This window comes from Wyeomyia smithii, chromosome 2 (genome assembly GCF_029784165.1).
Source record: "Wyeomyia smithii strain HCP4-BCI-WySm-NY-G18 chromosome 2, ASM2978416v1, whole genome shotgun sequence".
In the NCBI taxonomy this organism is placed as follows: Eukaryota; Metazoa; Arthropoda; class Insecta; order Diptera; family Culicidae; genus Wyeomyia; species Wyeomyia smithii.
In genome coordinates this window covers 48,877,497-48,893,387 of record NC_073695.1, presented here as the reverse complement: position 1 = coordinate 48,893,387, position 15,891 = coordinate 48,877,497, and the positions used below count along the sequence as shown (strand labels likewise).

General features: G+C 35.4%; 1 protein-coding gene across 1 annotated transcript in view; it reads left to right on the top strand.

The window, feature by feature from the left end:
• Positions 1-2,019: 2,019 nt before the first annotated feature.
• The window catches only part of LOC129723472 (growth hormone secretagogue receptor type 1-like), a 53,180-nt gene continuing 39,308 nt past the window's right edge, over positions 2,020-15,891 (top strand). Inside the window, exon 1 of the mRNA XM_055677709.1 lies at positions 2,020-2,967. Within this exon, the coding sequence (XP_055533684.1) occupies positions 2,233-2,967 (735 nt within the window). The 5' untranslated portion in view covers positions 2,020-2,232. The remainder of the gene's footprint in view (positions 2,968-15,891) is intronic.

Sequence of the window (15,891 nt, the reverse complement as noted above, 5' to 3'; positions counted from 1 at the left end):
GACGAAAATTATAACACCACAACTATTTTATAAATGATAGATAAAAGTTATTTACATAAACATATTGATACAACATCGTCTATCGTAATATTAGCGTCTATAATTTTTAAGAGAGAAAGTTTATTTGGAACTCATCACTTGTCACTGCGATCATTCTCGAATGCAAAAATGCATTTTATGTAACAAACAGCTTCATGTAGTTCTACGCCTCTGGGTTGTGGCTTTTCACAACAACTCTTCTGATTTTTTCAATAATCATAGAAATTTCCTCAAAACAGTTGTTAGCGATTGGCAATGGAGAAGTACCAGTTCCGCCATTTTTCTACCGCTTAATAACGCCGAAAGTTGATAGTATGAATAATCATGAAGAAGTAACCAACAATCGAACAGATGTTGATTAGAAACCTCAATCAACCAAAATTATGCAATGGGACAAGAGCTAGTGTTTATTACAACTTTTCCATGCTATTTTTTCTTCTTTCTATTGGTTTTTTACCGCAAAGTATTATCAATTTCAATTTTCAGATCGTTTGAAATTTATTTCCCCTTCAAAAAACATCAATAACCTGAGATTTGCAACTTATTTACTGCCAAATTAATATCTAAGACTTTCTTTATTACTTTCCTTTTCCCGAATGACGCACAAACTTTCGTTTGTTGATTAGCAATTTACCTGAAAGACAATCCCAAGTTGAAAACTCAACAAAAACATAAATTAGGGTCAAGAGACAAAAAGCGATGATTAGGTACTACAAATTGTGAATGCTTCTTTCGCTGGAAACTTTTTTTTTTTCCATTGGCCACAAAATTATACCTGTGTCTGCTGCTCCCGCATCGTTTTTGTGTGATGAAGGACTACAGTATCTTGATGGCTATACAAAACCCTAAATCGAATGCGGGAAGCCTGAGAGAGGTCTTTATCCAATTTATTAAAGCAATTTCACTGAAAATACGTGCCTTTCGGAGCGGACTGTTCCTGTCGTTCCCAGCGCTAATAGAACGGTTCATTGCCGTCGGTTCGTAATAGATTGCGCTAACGCTCGGGGTCAGTTATGGCTTTTTCTATTTTTTATTCACAGCTCTCACTCTCACTGGTCGTAAATTGTGGCTTTAGTCACAGTACGAAAATTACATTACCATCAACAAATTCGATATTACGATTGACATGAAATTTAGCATTCCGTTTGTAAAATACCGGCATACGTTTCTGGCAACATAAAATTTGCTGAAAATTGAGTGACAAGTTAATCCATAGAGATGAATCTGATAAATTTCACGTTACACATCGTTCAGAATGGCACATGACAAATGTTTTTTTTCTCTGCTATCTACAAAAACAAATCAATTCCAGCAATTTAGTCTGGTCGAAACAAAACCTCCCGCATTAATTGCCGAACAAGTTCAGCTGACCCAGAGATATTTTGCTAACAATTGACCACGCCACGCACATACACGAGAAGAAATACCATCGGAGAAAATTTATGTTCCGTAAAATGCTCCTTGTGTGGATCTATTATTCATCCTCCGGCGGCGTTATAACCGCACTCATCTGGTCAAAATTGCGCCAAACCAGAGCGCCCAACGATTGAACAACCGACGACGAAACTAGTATAAATATTCCGTTCATAACTCTTCGGACAATCTATTTTCCCGGTTATGCAGCACAGCCGACAATAGTCTCCCGACAGCACCTGGAAACCACGAACGGTTGAGTCGATAAGGACATCCTGATGGTGTAGACTCATAGCAACAAGTTGTTCCCTGTGAGAATGCTCCGAGGAAATCCTTGCGACAACCATCGATGCCGGACTGTGAATGGCAACTGGTGTTCGAGCATATTGCCCAACTGCAAGCATGGTTGAATGAATCCACGTCACCCGAAGGATAAAATGAACGCCTTTGGAGGGGACTGGATCTTGCGCAATGAGTTGGGAACTCAGCGTGTTCATTTGCCGTCAAACTTCGTCTAAAACCTTATATTTATCATGCCATCCGTCAGGAAACACGCCAGTTTGTGATAAGCCGGTCGTCATAAAACATCATCCACGAAACGATAAATGTATTCGCTTATAGGGTAGCTGCTGCCGCTACTACGAACTAAAGGGCGATGTTCCGGCTAACGCGTGAAATTAAGAGTTTAAACAATATTTGTTGTTTGTGTTCCAAGTTCCTGCTTAAAGTTGTTCAAGTGTAACCCCGTAGATCGAAAGTATAAGCGGTGATCCGATAAGTATGAACGGTTCTGCGTCGGGCGGAAGAAGTGCTTCCGTCGTTTACAACAGATTGAAATTGAACGTTAGCTTCGAGTTATTCTGCGATGGAGATGTCGATTATTTAAACGAATTCAATCTAAGATTGTGTTTGGATAGCAGTGGTGCGTTTAATGAAAAGCTTCGACCGATGATCCCTAACGGCAACGGAAGTTTTGCGACCACAATTGATTACCCAACGGATTCATCAATCTTCCTGGATTGGGGTTATATGATTGGCGATTTTCTCACATTCTATTACACGCCGGCACTTGTCGTAGTGGGAAGCGTCGGCAACATCCTGTCGGTGCTAGTCTTCTTCAACACCCGGCTCAGGAAGCTGTCATCTTCGTACTATCTGGCGGCGCTCGGGATCAGTGACACGTGCTTTTTGCTAGGACTCTTCGTGACCTGGTTGAGCTTTTTCCAGATACATATCTACACGCAGGAAGTGTACTGCCAGATATTTACATTTTCCAGTGGACTTTCCAGCTTTCTATCGGTTTGGTATGTGGTTGCGTTCACATTCGAGCGCTTCATAGTGGTGTTGTACCCGTTGAAACGACAAAGTTGGTGCACGGTACGCCGCGCAAAGTTGGTCATCGTTAGCCTCACGCTGCTTGGCGGCTTGCACAGTGCTCCGTATATCCTCTTTGCGGGACCGCAATTTTCCGAACGAAATAACTCCACCATCTGTGATGTGCGGGAAGAGTACAAGGTGAGTCCCCTTCTTGTATATAGAGCGCAGCTCAACCGTGGATTTGTGGTTAAACAAGCTTTAGAAACTGTTAGTCTTGTAATGGAGAACAATCGTGGTGTGTATCTAAGCAGTCAGGATGAAGTGGTGTTGTGTTAACCAAGCATTAGAATGAGCTTTCGAGGTATTATGTTCTGGTGTGGTTTCCTTTCGTTGAACATTACACTTCGATACATGCTGATATCTATGGCACGAGTTTCTTAATCTTACTTAGAAAAGTGTCGCAAGTAAATCGTCGTATTCTAAACTTGGTTTGAAAGCTTATGAATGTTACTAAGCGTTAAACTAATTACAAAGAAGTTGATTTTAATTATTCGGATGCAGTTTCAACTTTATCTTCTAGAGCTTAAAACCAAAGAGTAGATCCTCGCCCAATGACCTGTAGACCAATTTACAGTTGATTCGAAGTCGAATGAATGAAAATGAGACTACTGAGAATTGACTAAAAGAACGACCCCGTTCGTTAGTAGCTATATTAAACTTGGTATCTAATTACATGTTGCTCAACCAGTATCAAATGTCACGTTCTTATCAGGATTGTTAGGATTGGAAAAGGAATGGCAGTCCAAAATTTACTCTAGAGAAGCGCGGTTAACTCTACGTGCCCTCAAAAATGTCACATAGAGAGTGTTAGTAGACAACGAATACCCTGAGATACATCTGGCAGATGTTGCGGGAAGATGGCTGATTATATTGATGATTTATGGAACGTTACGTTTCTGATGATTTAAAGATTAGACTAATTGATGATAACAATGGTGATAAACTGTTTTGACAACATATTTCTAGAGCCGGAAGTCTTAGAAATGCAAGGAACGTCCAAAAATATTTGAAAACTCGACTTGCTGGAATTTTTTGTATGTGCAGATAGTGTAGTCTGTTTTTCGGCACAGTTTAGCAGTTGGCTGTTTTACGATTACCGAAGAAATTCTGTACAACTGTGTGTATCTCCAATGAAACGACTTTTTTTTCTCTAATTACCCTCGCCACTCTTCCCCACACCGAAAAGCTCTTTTTGAGCCCCCTGGTAGTGGACGCAACTAATCTCAGCTCGACTGCAAGACAAAATTGAAAATTTAAGCTAGAAACTAATAAGCTGAGATTGAAAATTTCGAGTATGAATATTAAAGAGTGAAGTTATATTAAGCTACTACTAAATCGGATTCCCAGTGGAGCTTAGCTCCTTTTAAGGGATCCTTCAATGCAAATAATTCAAGCTATATAGTTAGACATATACACTGTTTGGAACTAGACAACAAATTATTAAATAAGAAATTCATTGATTTTACTTTTAAGATGTAGTTTTACTTTGAATTTAAATTGGCTCCGATTCGCTATTCCTTTAGGTTCGTTAGATAAGGCATTAAATTTGGAAGGTCCTATGTAAGAAAACTGCTTTTGACTTTGATTTGTGTGAGTTCTGATAACTGCCAAGCTACCAGTTTGCCTAGTACTGCGAGATTGATTCCCAGTGTTGATTGCTAGATTAGAATGTGTTTTTTCATTGTGAAGGATATCGTGTACCAATAAAAGTGTCTGTAGTTCACATAACCCTAAAATTGGTAATATATTGTGGTTTCTATTTCCATATAACTCTAATGTTGGATGCAATGGAGGTAGACCGTAAATAAGTTTTAAGCATCTATTCTGTAAGACTTGTAGTTTGGCAAGTTTTGATTCACACGCACGTCCCCATGCTATAATAACATACTGTAGCTGAGAATGAATATTAAGCAGAACATGTTGGGGAACAAAGTATGAAATCTTTCTCAATACTCTATATAATGTTGCTATTCTTTTCTCTATTGATTTTATTTATATTTCCCATGAAAATGTCGGATCCAAATAGATGCCAAGATATTTGAATTAATAAACCTTTTCAATTAGAACTTGTTCAAGCCTAGGATTCGTATGATAGGGTATAATTTTTCTCGATGACTTGAAAATCATATATTTCGTTTTTTGAAGATTTATCGACAGAAGATTACTTGAAAAATAAATATTGAGTTCGCGCAAATCATGGTTGATGTTTTCAATAATAAAGTGTGGATTGGAATCTGGATAAAAAATTGCTGTGTCATCTGCAAATAATCTGGGAACACCTTTCAAGGGCAAATTATCTAGGTGGTTTATATAAACTAAGAAAAGCAGTGGTCCAATGTTACTACCCTGCGGAACCCCTGTTAACACAGGTTTAAACGAACTTATAACACCATTAATACTTACGAATTGTTTCCTATTACCAAGATAACTTTGTATGAGGTTATGTGCAACATCCCGTATGCCATACTTGTAAAGTTTTTCTAGTAAAATATCATGGTTAAGAGTGTCGAAGGCTTTGCGAACATCTAAGAACAAAGCCCCAATCATCTGCTTAGAATCGATTCTATTAATTATATAGTCCACTAACTTAGTAATTGCAATCGACGTACTGCCGGCTTGTCGAAAACCGTATTGAAATTTGTAAAATAGGTCGTTTTTTCCAAAGAAGTCCAAAAACCTACTTGCTAAGAGTTTTTCGAAAATTTTATTGAATATGAACAGTGTTGATATTGGTCTATGATTATCAGGTAAGCATGGATCGCCCGATTTGTAAATAGGTGTAACCTTAGCAACTTTGAGACAATCTGGATATTGACCTGACTCAATTATTCTATTGAAGCATTGACTCAAGATGTCGAAAAAATACGAGCATTATACAATCATACCTCGATATAAGGCAACCTCGATATAAGGCAACCTCGATATAACGTAGCTCGATATAACGTAACTTTTACCTCGATATAACGTTACTTTTTAAAATGTATTGAAATTGAAAGTAAATGATACAGTAACTGTTTTTGGGCTATAAATTGCTTCAAAAAACCTAAATTAATCCACCTAGCGGTCAGACCCAGCCTTTCTCATTCTTATTATTTTCTCAAACTTATTATTTGTAAAAATAGATTTACATGAACGCTTCAATCCAATAAATATGTATTCAGGTTCTAAAATAATGATGTTGTAATAGAAGTATAAAATATGAAATTTGACGTAATGTACATGCTCATGAAATAGCGAAATAAAAGAAATGACTCTTAATTTCGAACAATTCAATCACGAGCGATACCGGGAACATTCAAATGGTACGATGCCACATTTAAATTATATTGTGGCCTCATATATTGATCAAAGCGAGTATAGTTTTAAATAGCCTTTTAATTTCTTTTCTTTCCATAACTTTTGAACCACATATCAAATTGTTATGAAGTTTGTTATTTGTAAGTTTGAGAGATGACTCGTTCGTATGACACTAGTTATGTTCAAATAAGTCGTGTAATCTTTGAGATAATAGAATTTCGTTGTTTTATTAACAATTTAATACATAACGGTTGCTTAAGTTCGATTATAATCAAATGAAATGGGAACGTATAGGACAGCCAAACTTTGAAACCACGTGTTAAATCATAATTCATCAGTTAACCCTTAACTAGCCCGTTCATCTGAGTTCGATTACAGCAAAATTCAATAGGGTGTTATAAGGCAGCTAGACCTTTCATTTGACACTAATTTCGTGGAAATCGGTTCAGTGAGTTTAAGTAGTCTTCGGAATATGTTTCTTTTAAAAGCTGGATTTCACATTTTTAAACATAACAGGCAAAGTAATAGTCCGATTGCAAAAAAAAATCAATAGGGTCTTATGGGGTAATTAGACCTTCCAAATGACACTGATTTTGTGGAAATCGGTCCAGCCATCTCTGAGAAACATGAGTGAGATTAAACACTCTCCAGAACACGTTTCTTTAAATAACTTCTGAACCACAAATTCAATCTTCATGAAACTTAAAAGTAAGGGGTTTTTTAAGTAGCTCGTTAATATAAAATCAATTTTGTTAGAACCGGTTGAGTAATTTATGAGATAATGATGTTTAGTGATTTTCACATTTTTAAACACAACCTCTAAACTAAAAATCCGATTGCAATGAAATTCAATAGGGTCTTATGGGGCAACTAGACCTCTTGCTTGTTGAAATTTTCTCTAAATGGGCGTACGAAAGGTGTAAAAATACTAATAGGTGATGGGAAACAGGTTTTCACGCATCTTTGATTGACCTCTTGTATCAATTAAAAAAAATTTTTTTTTTGCTTCTGAAAATATTTCTAAATGAGCATAAGAAAGGTTTAAAAATACTGATAGGTTATGGAAAATAGGTTTTCGCGCATCTTTGAGTAACCATTAACATTATTGCATAAATTATAGATGTTATTTCGTTAGGCGAACTAGGCCGTAAAAATATAGATTGTCTAATAACATTTACACTTGAAAACGGGTCATGCCGTGCATTCATTGTTATTGTTTCAGCCAATTTGGTGCCTATACTGGAAAAATAATTGTTAAGGGCTTCACTGTTTCCGGCATCGCTAGTTATAATATTTTCATCAATTTTCAAGTTTATTTTACTTGTATTTTTATTGCGCCCAAAAATTTCGTTAATGTTTTGCCATAATCTGTTATGAGTAGTGTTGCTCAGAATATTTTCATAATACGTTCTTTTGCTATTTTTCTTACATTTTTCGACCTTTTTTGACACGTGTGAAAATAGAGCTTTAGCATGATTGTCCGAAGGATTTCGTTTAACTTTTTTCAAGTATTTATTTTTAAGTTTGATTGATTGCCATAGCCCCAAGCTCATCCAGGGGCATTGTGGCCCTTTTATTTTTACATTTTTGGTTACTGTACTAGTGTATTTTTCTAGTAAAACATTGTAACGTTTAGTTATATTTTCGAGGCACGAGCTAACACCTTCGACTGTAACAATATTGTTGATGTAAGCAGAAAACTCATGATTTAGCCTATGGTGGTTTACTATTTTTGCCTTTCTCCTAGAAAGGTATAGCAATCACTGGAAAAAACCAAAGGTATAAAAGTGCTCCAAAGGGTCGAATCTCGTATATCAATCGACTTAGTTTGACGAGCTGAGCATTTTCTGTATGTGTGTGTGTATGTATGTGTGTGTGTATGTATGTGTGTGTGTGTAACGCTCTCCCAATCTCACTCGATTTTCGCAGAGATGGCTGGACCGATTTTCATGAAATTAATTGCAAATGAGAGGTCTAGTTGCCCCATAAGACCCTATTGAATTTCATTGCAATCGAATTTTTAGTTTAGAGGTTATGTTTAAAAATGTGAAAATCACGAAACATCATTATCTCAGAAAATACTCAACCGATTTTAACAAAATTGGTTTTAAATGAACGAGCTACTTAAAAAACCTTAAACTTTTGAGTTTCATGAAGATTGAACGTGTGGTTCCGAAGTTATTTAACGAAACGTGTTCTAGAGAGTGTTTAATCTCACTCATGTTTCTCAGAGATGGCTGAACCGATTTCCACAAAATCAGTGTCATTTGGAAGGTCTAATTACCCCATAAGACCCTATTGATTTTTTTGCAATCGAATCATTACTTTGCCTGTTATGTTTAAAATGTGAAATCCAGCTTTGAAAAGAAACATACTCCGAAGACTACTTAAACTCACTCACTTTTCTCAGACACGGCTGAACCGAATTTCCACGAAGTGTCAAATGAAAGGTCTAGCTGCCTCATAACACCCTATTGAATTTCAATGTCTGTCTGTTACTTTGTCTGTAATGTCTGTAATGTATCAAAATATGAAAATCACGAAATTTAATTATCTCAGAAAGTACACGACCGATTTGAACAATATTGGTATCTAATGAACGGGCTAGTTAAAGTTTAATTGATGATCTTTATAGTGATTAAACACGTGGTTCAAAAATTGTGAAAAGAAACATGTTCCGGTGACTTTCCAAATTCACTCGTTTTCCCAAAAATGGCTGGACTAAATTCAACAATCTTAGTGTCAAATGAAAAGTATGGCTTTCCTATAGGTTCCCATTTTATTTGACTATAATCGTATTTTTATTCCAACCGTTATGTATTAAATTATAAAAACAACGAAAGCCTATTATCTCAAAGATCACACGACTTATTTGAACATATCTAGTGTCATTTGAACGGGTTGTCTCTCAAACTCACAAGTAAGAAATTTCATAGCAATTTGATATGTGGTTCAAAAGTTATGAAAAGGAACGAAATTCAAAGACTATTTAAAACTGTAACTGTTTTGATCAAAACATATGACCTTAACAAAATTCAAATTTGGTATTGTGCTATTCGTACGTTCCCGGTATTGCTCGTTATTGGAGTGTACGAAATACAAAGCCATTTCTTTTATTTCGCTATTTCTTCAGCACGAATATTTTACTCCTAATTAATAATTTATTTAACTTTTTGACTTTCTCCTAGAAAGGTATAGCAATCACTTGTAAAACCGAAGATATGAAAGTGCTCCAAAGGGCCGAATGGCATATATCACTCGACTCAGTTCGACGAGCTGAGCATTTTCTGTATGTATGTGTGTGTATGTGCAGATTTTTGTTTTCACTAACTTTTCTCAGAGATGGCTGGGCCGATTTTAATGAAATTATATGCAAATAAAAGTTCTAGTTGCCTCATAAGACCCCATTAAATTTCATTGTAATCGGATTTTTATTTTGGAGGTTATGTTTAAAAATGTAAAAATCACGAAACATCAATATCTCAGAAACCACACAACCAATTTCAAAAAAATTGGTATCAAATGAACGGGTTATCTTAAAACCCCTTAACTTTTGAATTTTATATAGATTGAACATGTGTTTCAAAAGTTATGAAAAGAAACGTCTTCTGAAGACTGTTTAGTTTCACTCATGTTTCTCAGAGATGGCTGGACCGATTTCCACAAAATCAGTGTCATATGAAAGGTCTAGTTACCTCATAAGACCCTATTAATTTTTTTGCAATCGGACTATTACTTTGCCTGTTATGTTTAATCTAGCTGAGTTATGCTTATGTTTGCCTGTTATGTGAAATCTAGCTGAAAAAAGAAACATATTCCGAAGAATACATAAACTCACTCACTTTTCTCAGAGATGGCTGAACCGATTTTCACGAAATTAGTGTCAAATGAAAGATCTAGCTGACTCATAACACCCTATTGAATTTCAACATGAATCATTTTCGTTTGATTATAATCGAACTAAGCAACCGTTATGTATTAAATTGTTAATAAAACAACGAAAGTCTATTATCTCAAAGATTACACGACTTATTTGAACATAACTAGTGTCATACGAACGAGTCATTTCTCAAACTTACAAATAACAAACTTCATAACAATTTGATATGTGGTTCAAAAGTTATGGAAAGAAAAGAAATTCAAAGGCTATTTAAAACTGTACCTGCTTTGATCAATATAGGTGGCCACAATATAATTCAAATGTGGTATCGTCCCAAGTAACACACGTTGGTATAGAATAGTTGACGTTACCTATTCCATGCCATCTCTATCACCAGAAAAGCGCAAAACATGAAGGCTAATAGAACAAGTACCGATAACAGCATCAAAGCAAGCCAACTTGATAGAATTAAGTGGCAAAATACATCTCGAGTACCAATACGGCAATGCGCAAATCTGTTGCTATGACAACTGTTAACCAGCGCATGCGCAAATGTGTTGTGTCGGCGCAGTGCAACTAGATCGACAGTAGCTTTTATCAGTGGCAGTTTTAATTGATTATAAATTGATGACAAAGAATAATTTTCAACCTTTCAAAAAGAGTTGTTTCTTTTGCTTAAATATTAAAATTGTTTTCGCATAATTTCAACGTTGTCTGGATATAAAATCTAACAAAACTAGAAAACGTTGTTAGATAAACAATTTCAAAAAAACTGAATTGATATTGGTTACACTGCAAGCGTTTTGTTTATCTTTTGATGGCACGTTTTGACCCGCTTCGAATAAATATAGAAATCGTTCATATAATTTAAATATTAATTTGATCAAGTATTTTTAAGTTGAGTGTTGAATGCTACGACTGTTGTACTAAGGAAAAGCATTTTACAGGTACGTAGTGTTGTTATTAGATTGTCTAATGTCTCACGAAAAGACCAAGTGATACTGATTGTTATTCTTAAACTCATGTTATTAAAAATCATCTCCAAAACCAGAAAAAATGAGCTTGTTTTCGAAATGCGGTTGTATTACTGATGAAAAACAACTTCAAACACAATATAATAACACAAGTTTTCAATTGCGCTTGTAGTACACTTATATGACTACTTTCGTTGTAATCTATTTTCTAACATGTTTTGTGTGTTACTTGGGGTACCATTTGAATGTTCCCGGTATCGCTCGTGATTGAATTGTTCGAAATTAAGATTACAACTATTACAACATCATTATTTTAGAACCCAAAAAGTGAATACACATTTATTGGATTGAAGCGTTTCTGTAAATCTATTTTTACAAATAATAAGTTTGAATGCGAAAGGCTAGGTCTGACCGCTAGGCGGATTAATTTAGGTTTTTGTAAGTGGAACAAAGTTTGCGAGAAGAGCCGTTGTAAAACATGATGTTATGGGAAGATGATCGCTGACTGTACTCAACACAGTTCGTTTGTATCGTTAGTACAAACTGTATCGTTTTGTACTTGAGAAGCGTTATCAAAACTGCACACAACGTGATCTAATATGCTCAAACTAGTTGGTCTAGTTGTGAAAGTATTTGTACAAACAAATCCATAAGATTCAAGGAGATTTTTGTACCTTACCACAACGTTATTGCCAGACAAGTTTACAGGAACATTTAAATCTCCGATAATGACAGCCAATTTTCCAGCATGACGTGAAAATGATTGTAATCAAAACACAGCGGACGATACACACCATGGATATCGAAGTCAGTTCCATTGATATGAAGTCGTACATGGATATGATGAAATCCTTCGCTAGTCATATTATCAACAGTAGTAAACATTATTGGGTTTCGCACAAATACAGCTAAGCCTCCCGAAGAAGACTCTTTGCAAGAAAAAGCTGATCTAAAACCACGAATTTTAATCAATAAGCAGTTATCGATTTTTAGCCATGTTTCTCCTAGAACAATTATATCAATTTGAACACGCAAACTATCTAAGAACTCCAGTACCTCATCAAATTTACTCAAATCATTTAAACCTCGAACATTCCATTGCAAGATTTTAAATTGCTTGGGATTGTTCCTGGAATAGCTACCGTTAAAATCATCAACGGAATCGTGGAAGAAATTTTTTAAATTATCCATTTTTATTTATGCTTTTACAAGCAGTAACAAATATTATAATAAAACAATTTGAACACTAATTTATCGATAAGCTACTCAAAAGACGATCTATATCAAATCTGTTTTTAATCACTTCAGGCCTAGAGTTTTCATTTTTCTTAACAAGTACATCTCCACTTCTACTTGGCCATACATATTTGATATTCAATCTATGTTGCATGCTTCATATTTCCTTCAAGAGTTCAATTGTCGACGACGTTAACTCCTTGCGAATAAAAATGGTTGTGGGTTTACCATTGATTACGAATGATTTATCAACAGATGTGGATGTTAGCCTATTGTATTCCTTCTTTTTTTATATTATAAGCTCCTTATCGGCTTTAGATTTGAAAACCACTCTTATTGGTACATTGGCATTACCAATTTTACCTGTATACAGCCTGGAGGCTGAGACAAACGACATTTCATCTGGGTTAATTCCAATACTTTTTGTGGTTTTGCGGACCACCTCTAGAGTATTTTCATTTGACAAATACGGTATACCTAGGAACATCGCGTTATTGGAAATCGTACTTCTATCCGCGATACTAGCTTGTTTCTCTATTTTATGAACGGCTCCTTTCAATAATCCATGGCATTTACTAAGAAAAGCAATTTTCTGTTTGAGTTTTTCATTTTCAGATTTCAATATGTTGAAATCTGCAACAATGTTGTCGAACTTATCGGGCCTTGGAAATGATAAAAAAAACTGATATTCAATAAAGTTTTGAAACGCTCGAGGAAACCAAGGAAAAGACCAGAAATAAAGAGGATTCAAACTTTAACTCAATAGGGCTAGATGCTTCTAAAGAAGCTGAAAAAATGTTTTTTTCCACAATCACTTGTAATAAAAACAAATACAGAAAATTTATCTCAAAATGCATGAAAATGTTCCGAGAAGCAAAAGCTATAATCCAACATTTATACCAAATTAACTCTAGAAAATATTATACCGTTTCTAAAGGGTAGAAATAAGTTACAGTAAAACATACCTGTAGGTTCAGGAGAAATTGAAATGAAAATAATTCTAAATATTTATTTAAGTGGCTGAAACACGTTAAGAGAAGTAGTTATAATTTTTTCCCGAACCAGTTCGAATCTTTTTAAAACATAAAAATATATCTAAATTTATTCTAAAAAATTTAAATTACGTTTTAAAAGACAGTTAAGACCAAAATCGAAAATAACAAGGTCTGTACTGAAAAAAAAAGTACCAGACAAAAGTGTTCGCCAGAACTTAATTTTACGTCTTGAAACTTTTAAGGAATGAACTAAGACATATGGATTATGTTCCGGCGTAATTACTTTACTCAATGACCTTTCCATTTTTGGTAACTTTTATCCATTCTTTCTTCAACTCCAACTCGTTCTTAAACACCTTGGACGGTTTTCGAACTTTGGCCTCTATTATGGCACAAAATCTTTCCATCGGATGAATCTCTGGTGAATTTGGGGGGTTGGCGGTTTTTGGTAAAAATACAGCGTTATTGTTATCGTCGATCGCGCGTAATGGCATGATACCAAGTCCTACCAAAATATTGTCTTGCCTCCGTGGGGCCGCAGGAAGGGCAATAGACGCTTCTGGAGGCACTCGGTGCAGTGAATTTCGCTGTTGATACCGTACCCGTTGTGATGTACGGTTTACTCAGTTTACCACATTGACAGAGCAAGTATTTTTTGGTCGAATTTGTTGACTTTCTTCTTCCTTATGTCTTCTGGAGCATCAAACTGTGATTCGGCAACGTAGATCTTTAGCCGCGGTATCTGCTTCGCATCTTCCAGAACCACACACATCGGTTTCGTTAACCGCTCTCGATACAGCTTCCTAGCACGGGATTTGGTGCCCTTGCACAGTGGTACGAAAGCTCAAAAACGTGAAATTAATTCATTTGCTCTTCAAACAATGGTTTTATTGACATACTATCTTCCGAAGATATTTAGTATATAAAAAGGCTTAAATCATGACAAAAAGTTTTAGTTCGAAACTCAACCGCTAGTGGCGCTGCAAAATCTAACTTTTCTGTCTAACAATTTAGAGAAATAGTTTTCTCAGCAAAGTTATAGATAAAGCTCTTACAAAAAACTTTGCCAAACACACTTTTCTTCTAACTCTTCTTGTTTTGGATATATAACGTTTCATATTAGGCTTGTCTTTAAAATTAGTTTTTGCCTTTCTCCTAGAAAGGTATAGCAATCACTTGCAAAACCGAAAGTATAAAAGTGCTCCAAAGGGCCAAATGGCATATATCACTCGACTCAGCTCGACGAGCTGAGCATTTTCTGTATGTGTGTGTATATATATATATATATATATATATATATATATATATATATATATATATATATATATATATATATATATATATATATATATATATATATATATATATATATATATATATATATATATATATATATATATGTGTGTGTATGTGCAGATTTTTATTCTCACTGACTTTTCTCAGAGATGGCTGGACCGATTTTCATGAAATTAATTGCAAATGAAAGGTCTTGCCGTCCCATAAGACCCTATTCAATTTCATTGTAATCGGATTAATAGTTTAGAGGTTATGTATCAAAATATAAAAATCATGAAACATCATTATCTCTAAAACCACACCACCGATTTGAACAAAATTAGTTTCAAATGAACGGACTACCTGAAAAACCCTTAACTTTTGAATTTTATAAAGATTGAATTTGTGGTTCAAATGTTATGAAACGAAACGTGTTCTGAACACTCTTTAATCTCACTCATGTTTCTCAGAAATGGGTGGACCGATTTCCACAAAATCAAAGTCATATGGATGGTCTAGTTGTCTCAGAAGACCCTATTGATTTTTTTTTGCAATCGGACTATTACTTTGCTTGGTATGTTTTGAAATGTGCAATCCAGATATGAAAAGGAACATATTCCGAAGACTACTAATATTTTTAAAATTTTGTGCAAATGAGAAGGTTAAGTGCTACCAAATTTCAATTTGCACATATAAATACAACCTTACTGAACAGGAATGGAACAAACACTTTGCGGCGCAAACAAGCTTCAACAGTCAGAGTGTGCATGTGCATGCAAGACAATTAACTTTTGGTTATAGTGCAAAACGAGAAAATATTAAATCTTCAGTTCATTTGTTTGGCTGTCCTAAAAAGGACAGTTTGTTGTTCTATTTAAAATCGGATATGACGCTAATTGCACCTCTGTGTCACCCCGAAAGCGGAAGTTATTGTGAATTTGCGTATGACGAAGGCATCGAATTATCTGTTCTATTGGAAGGGAGAAAGTTAAATATTTTAAAATTTTGTAAACATTCGATTTAAATAATATTATCAAATCGTAATCAGGCACTTTGATAACAAAGTTAAAGGCTGTTTTCACACTGAAAATTGGGCAGCCGGCAGAAGTTTTGATTGCCAGAATCCAGAATGCTTGTGAAGTTGCCAAAACAAGGCAGAGCTTGAATGGAGGAAGGCCGAAAGCCACAACCGGCTAAGATGCCCCGACAGCGAAAAAATAGTGGTTTCAGAATTCATAAATGGCATCTTAGCTAAGGATCCATGATCAGGCAGACGTCCGTGGAGAACTGTTTTCAACTTGATTGCCAGAACAAAGCAGAGCTTCACCGGAGAAAGGCCAAAACCCTCAACCGGCAATGATGCCCTACAGCAGCAATTATGGTGATGCTGCCCGCTTCCGCACAA